Source organism: Aptenodytes forsteri, unplaced genomic scaffold (genome assembly GCF_000699145.1).
Source record: "Aptenodytes forsteri isolate BGI_AS27 unplaced genomic scaffold, ASM69914v1 Scaffold96, whole genome shotgun sequence".
Lineage (NCBI taxonomy): Eukaryota > Metazoa > Chordata > Aves > Sphenisciformes > Spheniscidae > Aptenodytes > Aptenodytes forsteri.
Window position 1 is genome coordinate 5,966,372 of NW_008795029.1, and position 20,087 is coordinate 5,986,458.

Here is a 20,087-nt window from a genome sequence, read left to right on the forward strand (position 1 = left end):
TGATTTCTGACAAGATGACACTTTTGCACCTACATGCTGATTTAAGAACAGCATGCAGATGCATCATTTTCTGTGTGACTAAAGATACCTAGTTCTTTCTTCAGGCAACAATGAAACTTTAATTCAAAGCATAACCAACCCCTTTGTAATACAGGATTACTGTATTAGAATGAAGTTCATCTCACTTTTAAAAAGAAAACATTGAGGGGGGGGTCTTCATTCTTTTACTATTGTTTTATTAAAATGGCAAAAGGAAACAATTTTCACCTCATTTTCAGTAAGTCAGCACGTTCATTGACTTGGAAATAATTTTATTTCACTAAACTGAACCTCTTAAATGATTATATTTCATAATATATACAGGAAATACCTATCTACCTATCTTTGGCTGTTCAAGCTGAGTTACTTTAATGTTTATGATTTCCTTTAAAACCGAACAATCAAGCTATTTAAAAATTCAAGAGATACTTGACTTAAAGGGCAACCTCTTGAAATAAATTATCCTTTGCTACTGTGTGGTTCTCCTTCCCCCTTACACCCCCCTCCAAAGTTCTTCAACATGTGATTAAAGAGTAAACACCGCTCTGTTAACCCATTTGTGCTAAAAGCTGGGATGTCCTGTTATGAAGTGTTACTGGCAGGAGCACTAGACAGCTGGTCGCTGGATATAAAGGTATGCTATCATCTAAAATGGGTTTTTCATATAGATGATATAACCTTATTTTTGAAGTTTTCTTTCCTTACAAGCTGTTATTAGAAGTATTTTTTCTTCTCTCTGTTACCAGAGTCTTCTGCACAAAATTAATACTTTTCTTGTAACCTAGCAATAGCCCCTGGAACTCTGACATCACTTAGAAAGCTAATTCTGTCTAACGATATGACACAGATGTGTGGTAAAGCCTTTGAAGAGCAGATATATAAAAATACAAAAATTTAAAAATTATAGAGGTTATAGATGAAGAAAGCTTCCAACAGTTTTCACTTGCAGAGTGCAAAGGGAAAAAAAAAATCAGTAACTATGATTTTGTTTAATAACGCACACACCACAGAAAATTTTGTTGCAATGGCAAAATATAAGAATTTGAGCAGGTAAGACTGGTAGCTCATACAGAGACATTTCAAATACATTTAAACAATGTTTGTTCCTATAGGCTGAGGCTTTGTGGCTTTACATGCAAGAGGCCAGTATGCAAAAGGTTTTGGGGTTTGTTTTTTTTGGGGGGGGTTGTTTTGGTTTTTTTTTTAGTTTACTGCAGTCTACTTTTACAGATGTAGAGTGTACAAAAACCAAGCAGTGAAGAACACCAAACTGTTTGGTTGTACAACTAAACCAGTTTCTGGCACTCTGAGAGGAAAAACAGCCATTCCAAATGGAAGAGCTACTGAAAACACTGAAGTCATAACTGCTTCTACTGCAAGCAAGATAGAGGAAGTCTACTGCATATACCAGGATGGAGAATTTACAACAGTGATTTCTAACTTATGCTTACAGACCACAATCTGCCTGAGACCTTTTCACATCACCCACAGACAAGGAAGCCATCACATCTTACTGTTCTGGATGACAAGTGAGCAAAGGGCACGTTTGCTGCTGCTATGCTATTTTTGCAATGATGCTGTCCACAGGACAGAAGAAATTGAAGAACACTGTTTCTAGGTGAGAAAATATTTGGGCTGCTCAGACAAATAGTGTTATATTCTCTGGTACTATCACATTTAAGCTTAAACTTCCAAAAGAAAACTGAAGCTGGCCACATAGACTGAACCTGCTGTTACAAAATCTAATGCTATTTAGGGGACTGTAGGAAAAAGCTCTGAGTGAGAAAAAAGTGTACGACTATCAGCATGAATTATCTTATTCCCAGAGATACATGTAAAGAAGGACTCAAAATCCAGACAGTAATACAGTTTGCAGATACTGGGGAAACTGCAAAATCCTCCTCTCTCCCACCATATTCCTATCAAGGAGAACATAATAAGAGATATCTGTATCAGACCACAGATCTATGTAGCTTTGTATCTTGTTTCTGATATTTGATTCTGTAGCCAATCACTAAGAAAAAGGACTCCTTATTTCTGATCAGCCTTCTCTGCGATTTCTCTATCATTATCATGTCCTTCTTAAGATTAAATAATCAGAAACTCTGTGCAGGTTTACTATTACACAAATCCGTCATGTTCCCCATCTTGAACATTTACCCCTTTTCTACAGCAAGCAGAGTTTCTAGCCCTGTCCATTTTTCATCTGTAACTAGAAAAAATGACTGTTTATTTCTATTATAAAGTGTTACTACACTCCATTGCTGACTACATCATTAGATGACAAGGAACAAGCACTCTAGGCCACACAGTGTTACCAGGAGAAAAACTAAACTACGTTAGTAACAATGGAAAACCCTTAATAGTTCTGTACTGTGCTAGATAAAAAAACCGCGACACAGGTCACTTTTCAAGACAACATGAATGTGACAGTGCTGTGAGCACGTATAGACTTTATGAGAAGGAACAAAATTCTTTTCAAGAACACCTGCTTCTACATAGTACCTTTTCAGTATCCAAAAATGCACCCAGAGTCCGTATTTTTAAGACACAAGCCTCCTTAAGATTAGAAAGATTAATTACTTACTTCATCATCTGACAGTTTTTCTAACAACATTTCTTCCAATTCAATCTTAGTCAGCCATCTGCTGCCAGCCAGGTTTCTGTTTAAAATATCACATATATTCTCCCTTTAATTAACCATGCAATTAGAGTTACATCACAAAGGACCACACATACAGTCAGTCTTCGTTCAGAAATACATTTTCATTATAATTTCCATTACAAATGAATACAGATCACATTCCTATAGTAAACATGAGAAGGCCTACACTGATTTTAAAAGATCTGTCTTTTGAAAGGGATGGTGACTTCACGTTTTGAATTAACCACATGAAAACTATGAGTATCAGTTATGCATTATTCATATTATTGAAGTCCGAGATTGAACTAGAGTAATATCATAATAGTAAGCCATCTTCCCCACAACTTAGGACTTAGTTTTAAAAGCCTGCTGCTAAGAAAAATTTGGTTTACAAGCAGCAAAGAACAAAAATCAAAGGCAGAACGTTAAAATCAAATTCTAAAGTAACAGAATTTTGCCTCTGGTCTTTACTTTTCTGATCAATACAAAAAACTCCACTAGCAGCAAGCATAGTCAAAGTACTCATGCAGCAATGACACGCTGTATTCTATCTACTGCGTAATCTTGACCTGCTCAGCACAGAAACTGCACTGATGATAGTAAAAGCAGAAATTTCTAAGAAAACAGCCTCATACGGAGATGCTAACACAAAGAAAAACCAATGCTTGAAATAAATCTTTGTGAAATATGCATGATACGAAGTGACCAACTAAACAGAATGCCACCATAAATATACAAGCCAACATTATCAGGTAACTTTAAGGCAAAGCTGTAACTAGTTTCTTACCTCTTCAGGTTTTTCAGAAACAATCTTAATGAATGCTTTCAGCAGCATTAAGGGAGCTGTGATTCAGAAAAGCACTCCTTCTGAAGGTGATTTTAAGTAGTACTTCTTCTTAAGTATGTATGTTAATGCTTTTCTGAGTCAGGGCATGAGAAACGTTTATTTAGAAACAATGCTGGTTTTAACAGTAATTTTAAGAAGTTTCCAATCCTGACAGACTCAAGTATATACCTACATTTACATATTGCTACTCCCAGTGAAATCAATGAAATCTTTTACATGTGAAAAGCTATAAACTTCAAGTAGTTCAAGATCAGGTCCTAACCCTACAGTTAATATTACAGAATGCGTCCACAATAGATTATTTTCTGGGGAAAAAAAAAAAAAAAAAAACACAACACCAAAACCCAGCCCTTCCCACCCACCTTCTACCTACACTTCGGAGATAAATTATCCAGGCTAATCTCAGAGGAAGCACCATATCCAGTGTGGAAAATAAGTCTCAAAAATCCTTTCAATTCTCTGAGCTTTTACAAACCTAACAGGGAAAAAACCTTTCAACTCTGACTAGCTTTAGGTCATTTTTCACATCAGTAAATCCACTGGCTGAGCTCTGTAAGGAGTCAGGTTATTTTTCAGCAGCGTACACCAAGAAACTAAATTCATTTGTTCCCTTGTCTGCTCAGAAGCTAACATGAATCTATGATAAAACATTCTGTGGGTCATAGGACACTATTTATATCATGAAGAAACATGAACTTCTGTTATTTAAGAAATTGAAATAATCTCAGCAAATTAATCCCTTCTCTTCCTAACATAAATAACAAATGGCTGAAATTAAGAAATGACAAACCAACATGATGTGCAACTGGAACAGCACATAAATCTGGCTAGAAAACACACAGCAAGAACAAAGATAAAAACAACTTGGACAGTGAAAAAGTAACTATACAGAAAAGCAGTAAATGCCAAAATCAAAACTTCCTAGCTGCATCCATTTCTTTTAAAGACTTGCTTAATTTAATATTCTAATATATCATAAAACCCTTGCAAAAAAATCTCAAAATAGAATATCAAGAATAGAGCCTAAGAGAATTAAACAGTTCTTAAAGCATATACCCATTTCAAAGACAATCCTGACTGTATGCACTAAGAAACGAACAACTGTAGCATCTCCCATAGCTTCTTCTGTATCTTTTCTGTCCAGTGGCTAACCAGCTGCAGAGCTTGCTGGGCATACCAGAGAAGTTAAAGAGGAAAAAGAAGAGAAACTAAATACAATTACTAATAATGGTGATATTTAAACAAATCCAACCAAATAAACTTTTCTAAAATTACTATAGTTGTTGATGATTTAGCTGTCCAAAGCCATTAGAAGAAAAATAGTGAAATTAAGTATTTTGATACTCTTCAAGTTAAACATTGGTAAGTAACAATATTCAAAAACTGTAATTAACGAAAGACTATTAAAGAGCTCAGCTTTAGGCCTTAGGATTTTTCCAACAGATAAACAACTTATTTGGTATTTTTAAAAGCCTTGTTTTCTTATAAAGAGTTTACCCCCTTTTTTAAAAACCTTTAATAAAGAAGTAATTAGAAAACGTCATATACAGAAACATAGAATCCTGGATATTCTCTACTTATTTTCAAATCACACTTCAGAACTTTTATATAGGAGGGAATATTGAAAAGAGCAGGAAGAGATTGAAGAGCAAGAGAAATAGGTGGGGTTTCCCTACTTTAGCAGTGAGAAGTAAGCGCTCCACAAGCGCATGCTACAGGTAAGGCTTTTCAACCTGAAACTACCATACAAATATTAGACAAGGAATAGGGAAAAAATCTGAAAAGGTGTATGTGGAATAAGAGGCAGGTAGGGTGGGGAACTACAAGAAGTGCCAAAAAAACATATTGAAGCATTTTAAGAAAACTAGTATCAATATTCATTCTAACTGGAAGCTTACCTTTTTTCCTTCTGAGGAAGGTGGTCTTGAGCTGTCAGTTGGTCTTGATATTTCTGAACATTCAGCAATTTTTCATATGTTTCCTAAAATGTATATGGAAAAAGTATTTAAATTTTGTTATTTAAAACACAGTTACGTGGTTTTACTGTTTTACTCTCCAAACACTTAAAATGCAGAGGTCAGAAAACAAGCAGAGCTCTGACAATTAAAAAAATATATAGCAAGTTAAATCTAAACCAACAAACAGATTTAGACAGTATATATAATATTTTCATATGCAGTTCAAAGTAATTAATTTTGAATTCTGCTATTTTTCCTCAACAGTGTTTGTTGCCTTCTTGCATATGCTTGAAAAAAAAAATCTCAACCATATACAGAAAGGCAACTACATTTGTATAATGGATGTAACTTCAAAACATACTGCACAATAATTTCATCAGTGCATCCACATTTTAGTTTGACTTCCTCAAAATACTGACAAGGTTTAAGATTGTAAATAATTTAATTTCATTAGATTTTTGTACATTTAGAGTGTCAGCTTTATTGGTAGTCTGTATCGGTCAGAACTCCCTCTTACCCAGGCACGTCTATAGAGACACACAAAGTTGTACGTTTACCATAATCAGAATTTCTGTTCTTTCAGACATTACAGAAATATTTACACTGAATTTTCAGTATTTTTTTAAACAGTTTTCTCAAAATTCTTAGCTATGCTATTATTTTCAAACAATGCTGTGACAGTGAGATTTTACCACCTAGAAAAACGAAAGGAAAAAATATTCCAAAAAGTCACACTGAAAATATTACAGAAGAAACTCTCTTTTAATAAAGTATTGGCAGGGGTTTTTTTCGGTTGAGAAACTTTTGGAGACTATTTGGTTCTAAAATGTAACATCTAATACTCTGAATTACAACAGTGATTCAAATCACAAGTTAAATAGGAGTATCTGGAGAAATAATTATAAATTATATTGAAACAAAACAGGATTGTTGGACTGCAACAAAGTACTTACATGCCAAATAATTTACTTCCATTAACAAGTGAAAATATAAAGCTTATAATCACCTTCATATACCTTATTTATATAATGAGTTTTAGCACATACTAGAGAGAAACTACAGTGTAAGAATTAGTGGGGACAAGGAACAATGGTTGGGTTTTTTTCTTTGTAATATTTACAAAAAAAAACAGTAAAAGAAGAAACGTGAGACAGCTCTGTATTGTCAGAAATTAACCAGTGAAATACTAGTTCTTACCATAATACTGGGATTTGCAACAGGATGCAATGAAATTTCTGCAAGTTTACATTTAAAAAAAGCAAAACAAAACCCCCTTGCTTAAACACCTACTGTTCAAGCTGATTTATCCACTAATACAAAAATACACCCGCACATATACTAAAAACATTTGTACTTAAAGTGTACGAACTAAGAACAGATTGTTATCTGAGCTGCACTCAAAGCATTTAAATAGGGACAATTCACTAAAGCCTTTGATGCGGGTCATTGGTGACATTTTTAACAGCACAGTAGAACAAAAGTATTTTTGGAATAACTCCACAGTATAAAAACCTGAAGTACAAAATTGTCCACTTTTCTTTGAGACAGCATAAGAACTCATATATTATAATAGTAGTATGCCTTTCAGAAATCCTTTATTTTTGATAGAGGTATCTGTATTAGATAGGAATTAGGAAATTTTTTAAACTTGAAAAAGTCTATTTATCTTCAAACACAGGAAACATCTTATAAAAGAGCACAACAAATCATATTTTCAAATATTTCCAAACCTCACAGATATATCTATAGATCTCTAAGATAACAAGATATGGTAGCACTACTTTGGCAAGATTCATGTCAGATCACTAATAATCTTAACAGCTCCATTCAGAGCTGACTATTAGGCTGCAAAAATTATTGACTATACATTAAAAGCACAGACATGGTTTGGGTTAGAGGGCACTAGGTGTGCCTGACACCAAGCAATTTTTAGGCCTCTGTAGTCAGACATGAAAAAGAATCAGTATGGAAGCTTCTACTCTGGACTGTAGAGGAAGAGAAGAGAAGGGGGAGGAGGGCTGTGGCTGCCCCTCAGCTATCTGGGGAGAGCTCAGTTGGAACAGGCTTAGAGATCCCCACGAGCTCCATGACTTTCTGCATTTGGAAGAAGTCAAACCAGGCACAAAGAAGATATTTTGGTGTTAGATGATCAGAAGAGGTGCCGGGTTACTAGGTCTTATAAATGTATACGGAGGTTTTTCACTTTAGTGCTAGCCTCTTGGCTTACCCTCTTGCCTTCACGAGGCATAGAGTGTCACCTTCCTACCTGGCAAAAGCAGTCTCCAGTCTGCCTCCTCACAAATCGCCATCATCTTCACTACACTCTGGCATATACATTTATGTATTGGAATGGTCAGCAAAAAATACACAAACCAGGAGCTCAACAAAAACACAACTATATCATAGTTCTTTAGAAAAGGGCAGGGGAATCACAGTAGTTACCTTAAGCAATTCTGACTATAGTCAGTCTGTCCTCTAAAGAGCAACTGAAGTGTTTTCAGGTAACACGACACAAGTTAAAGGAAGACTTAAGGTTTTTGTCATCGTATTCAGAAACTACTGATAAACACAGCAAATAAAATGAGATATGGGTTGCCACCCACTAGTTTTTAGCCGCAGAAATGCATTGTTACAATGACAAAGAAAGCTTTACAACAGCTGGAACAGTAAGATTTTCTTGAAGACCCTCCCTAGGTATGCCCAAAGAACACCAACACTCCACAGCCTGTTTAAGTTCCAAGAACGTGCACTTCTAAGAATTAAAATGATCTCTTTAAACTGTTCTGGTTAAATTACACTAATCATGCCCATTCATACAAAGAACCCTTTACACAGGAGATGAAGTCGAACGACATTAAAAAGTAGTATTTTGAAATACTTCCAAGTGTAAGAGAAATGCTAAATATAATTTCCTGCATATTTCTGGCAAAGAAAGTGGACTTGGATCTCTTATGAAATAAAAATTTGGTCTGAAGTATTAAAAAAAATTTAATGCATGTATTTAATCTCTGTATAGAGATGAAGTCAACAGACTAAAAGAACCGCTCACATGTGAAGTAAAGTATGTGGATGAGCCTTTGCAAAATCAGGAATCGCATGTAATGCCCAATAATTTATCTGACAAATCTTCACTCCCCAACAGCTAAGGAAAGCTTCTGAAGACACACTTGCTTTTTCAAAGCTGGCAGGTGAAGATTTTACTAATCACTTCAGGATTCAATAGTCCAATTCATGAACGTACACATCTGTGTGTCTTGTAAACTCAGCTATTACACAATCAAAATAGCTGATTCTACAAGATTGGCTACATACTGAAACGCTTCCGTTTCTAATAGAGAGATCAAATTTCAGATCTCTACAAGGATGCTCTCTTTAAAAATAAAAAAAATAATATTCTTATTTTACCCTGCATAAAAAAATTAGGGAAGAAATTAGCAAATGGAACCCTAAAAGGAGAGATTTAATGGGGAAAAAATTTTAACATTTTGGTTAAAATATGCTGCAGAGCCCACATTTTACATCACAGTTTGCATTTTTCTTTGCTTCTTACGTGGTTTTGACTTCAGCATATACTTTGGGGTTTTTTAGGTTTTGGTTGGTTTTTTTTTAAGAGCTAAAATGCTCTATTGTTAGAGCATTTACCTCTGATCTACAACCTCTGATATTTCTAAAAAAGTACAAGAAGCACAATTACATAAAATTACTATTTTGCTAGACAGAACGGTATGAAGAGACCATTTCATCTTGTTCTGCACATTACAAAAAATATTACTCTGGAAAACTTTTAAGTTAAATGATGATCAAATATACTATCAAACATTTGTGAAGTGGTGTTTCATGCAATAAACATTCTTTTGTGTATCAGAAGAAAAATAAATTGTCCTTTTCCCTACAGCTAAACTTTATTCAACAGGCAGAACAAAGACAACAATGGAGTATAAAGCAAATATCCTTTATGAAAGTTCATTGAATATTCAAGACATAACAACATATATATTGGCAGTTACAATACATGTGAATATACACAGTTTATTTTTATTAAGTGGATAATATTATTTATTAGCATTAACTGAACAAATAATGCTGTGACCAGTTATATTACCAGCAAATAATAAAATTCAAGTTCCATATGAGTCTATGTAGTAATTAACGGCACACAGTTTTAAGCTAAATATTATGTTTATCCGATTTATTAGACTTAATGTAGCAATTTAAAGGACATCCTCAAATGGGATTGATTACTTACACTAGACTATATTAACATACAACCCTTTTTTTTCCCAGCCAAATTAATTAGCTTTGAGACTTAAAAATACATTTTCTTAAATACACATTAGTCTAATAAGAGGTTAAAACAATGTTGGGAATTTCATGCAGATTTCGGGTTTCACTTGGCTGACTAAAAAAAACCTGATTAAACCTCACTTAACGGATTTAGGTTTATAGGAGCCTATTTAATGAAAATATTCAGAAAGAGTCAAACACTCAAGTATCCTATACTAATGAAAAATGCATTTGTCAAACAGATTTGTTGGAAGGTGGTTGCCACACTGTTAGAAACAAGATGCGCACTATTCTTTTAGGATTTCCAAGGCAAGCTTGCATACTCTTTCTAACTGCTAGGAAGAGCTAAAAATAAACTTGTGCTCCTTGTAAAATTTGTAATTTCTTCATTATGATGGAATGCAACAAAACATCTTGCCCTTGGGTTGCTCTGTTTCAGCCAAAACAAATGCAAATGGCTTGTCAGATGACAGCTGTTTGATAGGCTCCTCTACAAGACCTGCATGCTTTACTTTTTTCCGTGAAACTTGGGATGAAAGGCAGAAGGCAGGAAGAGAATTAATGTAGCATACAGTCTAAAGGCAATGCTACAACCGTGATTAAGTAGAAAAGTTAAAAGGCACAGATTTTCCACAGCCTCGCTGTGTGCAACCCATCCGTGTAACAAGTTGACAGGCCTAGCGCGTCAGCTCCATCATCCTCTCCGACAGCTAAAACGCAGCATTGCATCCCTTTTCAGAGAAAATTTGCGTCTGCACCATGAAGCGTTGTACATTATTTCTTAGCACTGCAGGGGGCTCAAGTCCATATGGAACCTTCACAAATATTACCACAGATCAAACCAGCGGCGTTTCGAGGCAGATTTGACATACCTATTTAAATGAACAGCAGGGGTCCTCGGGCTGCCTCCGGCTGTGCAGGAGAAAACCTCTGTGGAAAGCCTATGCTGCAGCTCCATTACTCAGCAAAGACACACTCTACATTTATCATTCATTTCATTTCTGCCAGGGCAAGAAGCTCATTTGCCCAAGGTCAACAACAAAAAAAAAGAGGGGGGGGTTATTCTCCCAAAGAAATAAATGTACCTGACAAGTGGGGATTTTGTCCTTTGGGTACGCAGAACGCAAATATATATCAGATAATTCTAATAAAAACACTACACTCAGTAAAGCTGTGCACTGAATTTGGTAACATAAAATGTATTTTTTTTGACAACCAACTAACCGCAGAACTAACTTTTAAAGACAGCTAATGAGGAAACAAAGTCTGACACGATTGTCCAATTAAATATTTCTGCATACATTATTAATGCTTTTGTCTTCTATAAGTACATTTAAGAAACATGCCCATCTTTCTATAAACTCTTCTAAAGAGGTAGATAATGTTTGTGCCATTGATGGTCATAGATATGAAATGTTTGTTCATAATCCATGTTAAGACACAGCGTCTAGTGATATTCTATTAGATACAGCTTTTTTCATAAAGGTAAACAGATGCAGATCCTTTACTCCTGGAACCGTACTAATCAGAAAAAGCCTTAAGTTTGCATGAATGGAACAGTCTTAGAAAAATCAATTAAGCAGTTTAAATGCAAATTTTCTTCACACTAAATGTCAGCACAAATAAAATAACATTTCCTATAGCTTTGCCCTTCAAGGAAGGGGAAAAAAAAATGTATTCTACAATGAATTTTCCTAGAACTAGCCATTTTTGTTCTATATGCATTCTCAACTACTAACCTTATGCTACTAATCAGAAACAGCCTACAAGAAAGCGTTCAGACTATACAAACCCAGTCCATAGCCAAAACTGTAAAGTAAACCAAAAATTAAAGCAAGAACTATCATGTAGTCTGTTCTCTTAAATGTGATGTAAAAATGCCCCTAATAATATAAATGCCCCTAATAATGGATATTGTGACATAAAAATATACATTGCATTTAGCTTCAGTGGTGATATCATGGCCTACCGTGAAAACACAAGTAAACTCAGGAGCTCCTGATACACACCTCTAGAACAACATGTACTTGACTGGGAGCTAACATTAGGTATTACAGATTATAACATACTTACATGCATTAATGAATAATATGACTGCTTGCCAGTATAAAAGAGAAAGTGAAATGGTCGGCCATCTTCTCCCCACTGGATTTCTAATAAAAATCAAGATTAGACAAGAAAGCAATATACACTCACTAAAAAAAACCCTTGTATTTAATTGCAGTTATAAACCTCTTTCATAATACTGATTACCTTTTTAAATATCAGAGAACAAAGACATTTTACGGGTATATTCAACCTGTCTGGTAATCTAATGATTTAGACTGCCTTGTTAAAAACCAATCTCCATCTGCAATTATAACCAAATATTTAATATAATATCTCTAAATATCGTTTAACATGAGGGAATCCCTCATGTACATCCTAAATAAACTTTCAAAGACTGTAGTTGGTATTACAGATAGAAGTATCCATTTTAGAATAGGAAGAAGTACAAATTAAGAGACAAGTAAATCTACATAATGATTGTGAAAGGTGAAAGATTAACAGCTCTTGAAAACAGTGCTTTATACCCAGAGCAAATTTTTTATTCGTATAATATGTCTAAACTAAACTAAGTATTCATACAACTGCCTTTTGTGGGTTAACACAACTGTATTCAGAACTTGGGTGATTTTAGGACTTGTTCATGTTGATATGTTTGGGATATTTAAATACAAAGACCTATGCTATAGTCTACAGAATTAGTTCAGCAAGAAAACACGTTCGTATCATTCAGCACATCCAGATTATTTTATTCATAAAAAATGTCATTAAAGGACAAATAAAATTTCAACTTCAGGAAAAAAAAAATCAAACTTAAATGTAACATGACAAGGATCTTTTCCAAATTAAGAAAAGTGACAAAAATAAAAACCTGAGAGCTTTTTACAAATTGAACTGCAGAGAAACTCCCAGACATTTTATCCAGCGAAGTTCAAATGAAGCTATCTACAAGCTATAGACAAAGGTAAGACTCCAAGAACCTGCCTGATAAGCATGGTATGGATTGCACTGCAATGTTAAGACATAATACAGCAGAAGTTGAATGGAAAGATGCAAAATGTACTAGAACAGAAGGAATACAGGGGGCTTTTACCTACACATACTACTAGTGGAATGTGTGAATTTCCATGTATGCAGCTGTGAAAGCATGTTTTGTTGAAATTACTGTTTAGGGAACATTCTGAAGTATAAGTTTACATTTTTGTACTTCAAAGTTATCGAAGACATAATGCACAGACAAGACAAAGCTGCCTTAAAAGGGTTACTTATTCAAAGTGTTATTTTTAGATGTAAATACAGAGATACACATTTTTACTAATTAGTTCTTACACTCCTCAGGACACAGCTAGCATTTCAAAGAATTCTTTAGTCCTGAAAGCATATAGAATAGTAGCTTAGTTCTACCATAAAACAGCCCTTGGATTTTAAAATTGCATGATGATTAACTCTCTTACCCTTTCGCATTCTACTTTTTACTTCACAATACCGTGTAGTTAGAAAATAATGCATAATACCATTTGAAAGCTCAAATTCCAAAATTTCCGATAATTTAGCCCGCTTTCTAAAAGGCACGCAAAGTCCCAAAAACATCAAGTATAAAACATCAAGTATCAATTAACTCCAGGAACAGGAAAAGGAAGGAAGGAAGGAAAATTACAAGATTTTGCTGATAATCAGAAGTGTCCATCTGGGACATGATAGCTCAGCAAATGTAGAATTTCACACCCATGCTACCAGTTCATACTAAATGTGAGTCAAAAGGGGACAACAGGTTTTGACATATCTTTTAAATATTCTACGTAAAATTAATTTGGCGATTTCAGTGAAGTTCTCACTGACCAACACACTGGCATATCACTGACAACTGGGACTTCATGCGGTGTCTCAGAAGCAAGAGCAAAAACAGTATGGACATAAGCGCAGAGTTAGGACTTTCAGGTCAAAACTGAGACATGATTGGGAGAGTTTCCACTCTCCCTGTGCTCTCATCTGGCAATTTCAAAGCTGTAGTTTCTAAGCTTTTAGAGCAATGAAGTTACCAGGAAAACTTTTGGTTTAAAATAGTATTAATGAATATTTTATGGCTGTGATAGACAGCTCTGACAAAAAGCTATTGAACTCAACAAAAGGTTTTCCCGTGACTTCAACGGATTCTGCACGTCATCCTACCTATTGTTTATTTTTAAACAATGAAAAACATTTATCTATAGTCAGTTAACAAGGTATCTGAAAAGACCACTGGTATTCCAGAATCCAGCAGTACTTTTTATCCTAAAAACCAGAATATCAGATCAGGCTTTTACTGCTCATGTCTTAGCAGTTTTTAGGAATGCAGGGAAAAAAGTATATCTGTGTAAATAAAGAATTCTACATATGCAAAAATTCTAATACTTAGAAATAATAATAAAAAATAATATATCTATGAACACTTACTCCTCTGCTCTGGAAAAATTTCAGTAGGATGCTGAAAATAAACAAACAAATATCAGCAAAGGGAAAAAGTTACTTAAAATCTGAAGCTACAGTTACTCAGAAATGCAACAAAAAAAATCCTACCTTCATCATGGGCCTGGCTTGTTTGTCAAATAAGCCAGAAGGAAAGAGATAGGCAATGGCTCTCTGAAAACAAAAGGAGAGATCATATATGTAATTTTTTCCACAAAAGCATCATTGAAAAATTTCTTAGGTACTTTCTTGTAGAGAAAAATAGCAGAACTTTTGTACAGTAGGCAACCAAATCAGTAAGAAAGAGTGCCGTGTATGTGCTGTGCTGAAAAGAAAAGTAGATCATTTTCTCAGGAATCCTCAGGAAAAGTAAAACATCATTCTGAAGGCTGTACTCTACTATATCAGAATGAGTGAACTTTCTTCTGCAGAGTTTTGTTTTTATGGTATGCATTTATCATAACTTATCAGAACTACTCAAGTGCAAAGACCATCTTTATACACAGTGATTTTCCCATAAAATTTCAAATGCTGTGACTTCTAGAGGAAATCACAACATTAATTTATCTTTCTGAAAATATCAATGCTTGTTAACAGTGCCTACTGACAGACCAAGCATGGAAATTTTATTTAAAGCAACTGGACAAAGCAAAGTTTTACATATTAAGAATCTCAGTTTCTACAGATGTAGTTTCCTCAAGTCTAAAGGCAATGTTTGTTGTGGCAGTAGAAGAATTTTTACATAGCCTAAATAAGCATTTCATTGATCACTGCATTTGGAAACAACTGTGAATCACTACAATCTTTGCTGAACTTGAACTAATTGCTCAGAGAAGAAAGACTCTTAAATACCATCTTTCTTCTCCTTAGATACCTAAGGGTTTGCTGAAACAATTTAGAAAAACATATGACATTCATTACGCACTCATTGTTTACCACTGTTTTCACTAAGTACAAGGTACATCATTTGCTTTTACTTAACCAATATCTACCACTATTCATATGATGTATAAAGTTAGTATTATTTGCCTCCAACAAATAAAGTAGGTACCAATATTCCAAATCATTCTGGCAAAATGTAAGGCAAAGCACCTTAAAAGGTTAAGCCCAATGACATGCATTTCTGTTCAACATCATCCTACTCTCCCCCTCTTCAATGTAACTAAAACATAATTTAATAAAGCAAAAATATGCATTTATGAGAGCTGTTTATTTACATTTGTTTTTAAAAACAAAACAGAAAAAGCTAGCCATCAAAAACCCCCAGATGTAGGGGTCTGGCAAGTGTAGCCGACTTCAGACAGTGGGTAGTAGTGCTTGAGACAGAAATCTTGTGTTCGTACAGTAACATGGACTACCCGAATAAACCCTTCTGGCAGTGGTCTCATTTATATTTCCATTAGACAGTATGGAAAAGTAGAATTACAATAAAATCAGAGTTTAAGAAGAATGACTCTTTGTTGGTTAGGCTATCTTAGGGCTATTACTTGCTGATAATTTTTTCCATGGACATGGAGTGGTTTGTCAGTGCTTCAACCAATTTAATATGCATGGAGTGTAAAAAGACCTAACCTATTACTTTCACTAATCCCCTGCTGGCATTCTGAACAGAAATTTTGAGAATTCTGAAGCAAACAAAAGGCTTAACTTGATTTTATGAAATGGTAATTTTGTTTCTCTTAGTGACTACTGTATTCCCATTTGTTAGTCAATGGGCATTTTATGCATACACACAGTAGGTGAACACCTATTTATGAACAAATGGGGATTAATTATGATGACAATAGAGAAATCTGCTGTGAGTCAAATGATGTTAAATAAACACCTTATATAATATATTAAAAGAATTTATTACAGGATACTGAGACTGACTGTGTGTGTACTTAAGACGTAGTCTTTACAAGCATTTCCAGAATCTCAGTCAAAACAGTTACTGTAACTATGACACCTTAATAAATGGCAAATATAACAATTTAACAATTATAATGAAGAGAGTAGCTGCCGTCTGAGACCTTCTACCTCTAGAAAGTTTATTTTATATTGCTTGAGTGTATACTCATGTCTTTCACACTGAAGCATAAACAAACCCTGCATTAAGAAATCCTAACATCTACTTTCAGCTCTCCACACAACAACTAGCCAAAAAATAATAGTTCACTTTAAGTTCACTTTTTTGTTGTTCCAAAATGGAAAGAAATAGAGTCTTCCTGCCTTCTCCCTTTTTATGGAAATGTAATCAAGGATGGGGTATTTGTCTTTACATCCCATTAGGAACTATCCTGGGATGCAACAGACTCCAGTTCAACTTTATTCAGAAGTTTCTTCTTAATTTTAAATAGCTGTGTCCTCAGACTGTACTTTTAGCAACTACATAGCAAGTCAGTCTGCCTCTCGGAAACTTCATTTATAGAAGCTGATTTTGTCTATGCAAACGTTTCGGTTTTGTAGAAAAGGGGTATTTTGGAAAAACTGTAATTCTTAACACCCATGTGTACTAGCAATAAAATAAGATAGTGGATCAACCTTAGGAATGACATCAGAATTAGTCTCTCCAAACTGCAGCTGGGGCACATAAATAACCATCAAATATTTTCCTGAAATCTTTTGACAATGTCTTCAGATTTGGAACACAGGCTTCCCTTCAGGAATCTCCATGTCTCGAGTCAAAATTCTGTAGAGAATTAACTGCACATTCTGCATTTTTCTGAACATACAAAAAGCAGGTGAACATCCCTCTTAAAACTTTATAATCACGGTTTAAATGCTAGCAGTAAAGTTCCCAGGAAACCTTTTAGATTTAACTGCAGTTTTCCATTCCAGGAGTGGTTTTCAGCTTAAGGGTCATGGCCCATATCCTTCTTCTAGTGCTTAATTTGACTTAAACTCTAGATGAGAAAGGAAATGTTGTGCTGAATATGACCATGAACTACTTTCTTCAGGCCATCATTTCAGCTATACAAGATTCATCCACCCCACTCTAGCCTCCACAGGTTCTGGGCTGCTATTTCACAATTCTATTCGTTAAATCACACTGTTGCCATTGTATTTGGAAATAAAACACAACTTTCTAAAAAAGAAACATCCATAATTATTTTCAGCAGAAACATGATTAAAAATCCTGGTACCTAGTAACACAATGGTGTTTCCAAAAATAATTACGTAAACTACTGGAAAAAGGTGGAATGGGTACAGCCTGCTTCTGCTATGAGTTACTAAAAAAAAAATTTAACCATTTCCTTTCAGGATTTGAAAGTGTTTGTTTTTAAACTCTACTGTTGATCCATGCAGCAAAAAAAAAAAACCCAAACAACCAACCCAGTAGTCACACCTTTAAAACTAGCAGATCATAATGAATACATGTTAGTAACAAGATGGTTTACATCAGACATTTCTTAAACTGCACTGGTAAACTTAACTTTCCTGTAACAAACTAAAAGGAAACCTGTTATATCATCACTTATTGAGGGACTGGATGATTCAATATACTGCCCACAGGATCACAATGTCTTTCACTTTCAGCTATAAATTTGAATTCAAGCCAGTTAGAATAATAAGAACAAGCTTCCATCCCTATTTAAAAAAAAAAAAATCATATCTGGCAGTACTTCAAACATGCAAACCAATTCATTAAATAATCTGTCCAGCACTGCATGTGGCACGTTGTGCAAATTCAGTATACCTGCCACACCCCCATTTTCCCTCTTCATCGTGCGTGTTGCACATGCTGACTTCTGATCCGCCTTCCCTCCTATCTATCTACAAGCCAAGAAGTTTTGTTCACTCACTTTCTCAAACATCAAAGACAAACTCTGAATCAAACAAGTTCAGCTGGGTCAGTAAGGGTTACTTTTTTTTTTAGTGTCTTGAGAAATTAAGAATTCAATACTTTAATTCAAACAGAGCTGAGTCATACTGGGATAGGTAGGACATGCAAACCAATTCATTAAATAATCTGTCCAGCACTGCATGTGGCACGTTGTGCAAATTCAGTATACCTGCCACACCCCCATTTTCCCTCTTCATCGTGCGTGTTGCACATGCTGACTTCTGATCCGCCTTCCCTCCTATCTATCTACAAGCCAAGAAGTTTTGTTCACTCACTTTCTCAAACATCAAAGACAAACTCTGAATCAAACAAGTTCAGCTGGGTCAGTAAGGGTTACTTTTTTTTTTAGTGTCTTGAGAAATTAAGAATTCAATACTTGAATTCAAACAGAGTTAACTGAGTCATACTGGGATAGGGAAAGGAGACTGAGACAGTTCAGTCCTTAAATAACCTGCCATAAGTAGGAGAGGTTTGGCAGGGCAAATTGATTTTGCTCAAGCATCTTCCCACACTTTTGTTGAATTTACAGCTCAAACACAAAACATTCCACTAATTTTCATTGCTCAAATCATGTGCAAAGATAGTCATCTAAGTAACATCCAGTGAGAAAAGGTATTTTGTAAAAAACAAGGAAAGAAGAAGGAAAAAAAAAAAGAAAAAAAACCCTCCACCCTGGGGTTCCCTTGCAGCAGCATCCTTTTTGGCAGAGGGCTCAAGAATCCAGCTCATTCCTTTTCAAATATACACGAAACTTTACTCATCAAAACACTAAGGTGAGAAGTGACACTTTATGCCATAACGTTTTAATGAAATGCCTGAGCAATAGCTGTTTCAGCTTCTTCTACTCCTCAACTTGATCACGAGAGCCACTTCCCTTCTTAAACCTTGCCTCTTGAATCACATTATTTCGCCACAGTACTTCAGAATTTCTCAGAGATGTTTGCTGGAACAGCTGTTTTTCCTTCTAACCACACTAGCAGTATTCTTCAGAAGCTTTCAGCATCCAAAATCCAGAATATTTGGGGTAGAACCAGGAATGAATGAAATAAAAATGGGATGTGAAACGTTAACCCTGAAATAGCTTTTTTATCTAACAAGACAGAAAAGGTTAACAAAAAAAAATTAATTAAATCGGTGACACACCTAAGTTTACCTTCTAAAACAAAATCCTCTTCTAACAACTAACTACTAAAATTTATTGAAATCACCCCAATCATTTGTCACTGTTTATCTAAAGCTGAATTCTAGCTTGGACAGAAAGACATTTCAAGTTCACAGTGATATTTTAACCCCATCACTTGAAAAAAAAAAAAACAAACACAAACCAAAAAAACCCAACCCACTAGCATTATGTGAAAAAACCCACCTTCTTTTAATATTACCTTTTTTTATACTAATCATTTACAAAACAAAAATTAATGTCTTGTCCAGATCTTGCAGAGCAGAAAAAAAAACCAAAACCCGTTGAAAGAAAGTCATTATTTCTATCTTCATTTTAATGTTTCAAAACACTGAACAGTATTAAAAAGAGTAAAAAAAAAAAATACAGCAGTCATCAGTTCCCATGGACTTTGATACAGAAGAAAATACTGATGCAGAGTTCTGCCCCGCTGGAAAAAAAAAGTTGAAAAAAGCATTCTAGCTTCAACTATTTAAGAAACAATACAGAATCCAATATTTCTTGTAAGGACAATGCTGGACAACACACTCTTCTTGCAGACAACAAAGTTCAGAAATGCATTTTGTTCTGAATAATGTTTCTGACATTTCACATATGCCAATATCCACTCATTTCCAACTAAAATTTTAGCATTCCATTGCTAAAATTTGAATGTTTTTCAGAAATCAGATGTGCTGAGCCACTTTTAAAAGCGACTGAATACAAGCCATTTTTCATTAAAGAAGTCTTAATTCATTGGAAGAAACTATACCCTATGAGGAATGAAGTTTTTCCACATTTAGCATTTTCATAGTTAACAACCTTACTGGTACTTTTGC

The 20,087-nt window shown here is 34.8% G+C and overlaps 1 protein-coding gene across 1 annotated transcript in view; it reads right to left on the bottom strand.

Annotated features, from left to right (window-relative positions):
• MRPS9 (mitochondrial ribosomal protein S9) overlaps positions 1 to 20,087 on the bottom strand; it is a 35,959-nt gene that overhangs the window by 4,979 nt on the left and 10,893 nt on the right. The window contains exons 3-7 of the mRNA XM_009276115.2: positions 14,375 to 14,437; positions 14,252 to 14,282; positions 11,846 to 11,925; positions 5,429 to 5,511; positions 2,627 to 2,702 (exon numbers count right to left, since the gene is read on the bottom strand). Coding sequence (XP_009274390.1) covers positions 2,627 to 2,702; positions 5,429 to 5,511; positions 11,846 to 11,925; positions 14,252 to 14,282; positions 14,375 to 14,437 — 333 coding nt within the window. The remainder of the gene's footprint in view (positions 1 to 2,626; positions 2,703 to 5,428; positions 5,512 to 11,845; positions 11,926 to 14,251; positions 14,283 to 14,374; positions 14,438 to 20,087) is intronic.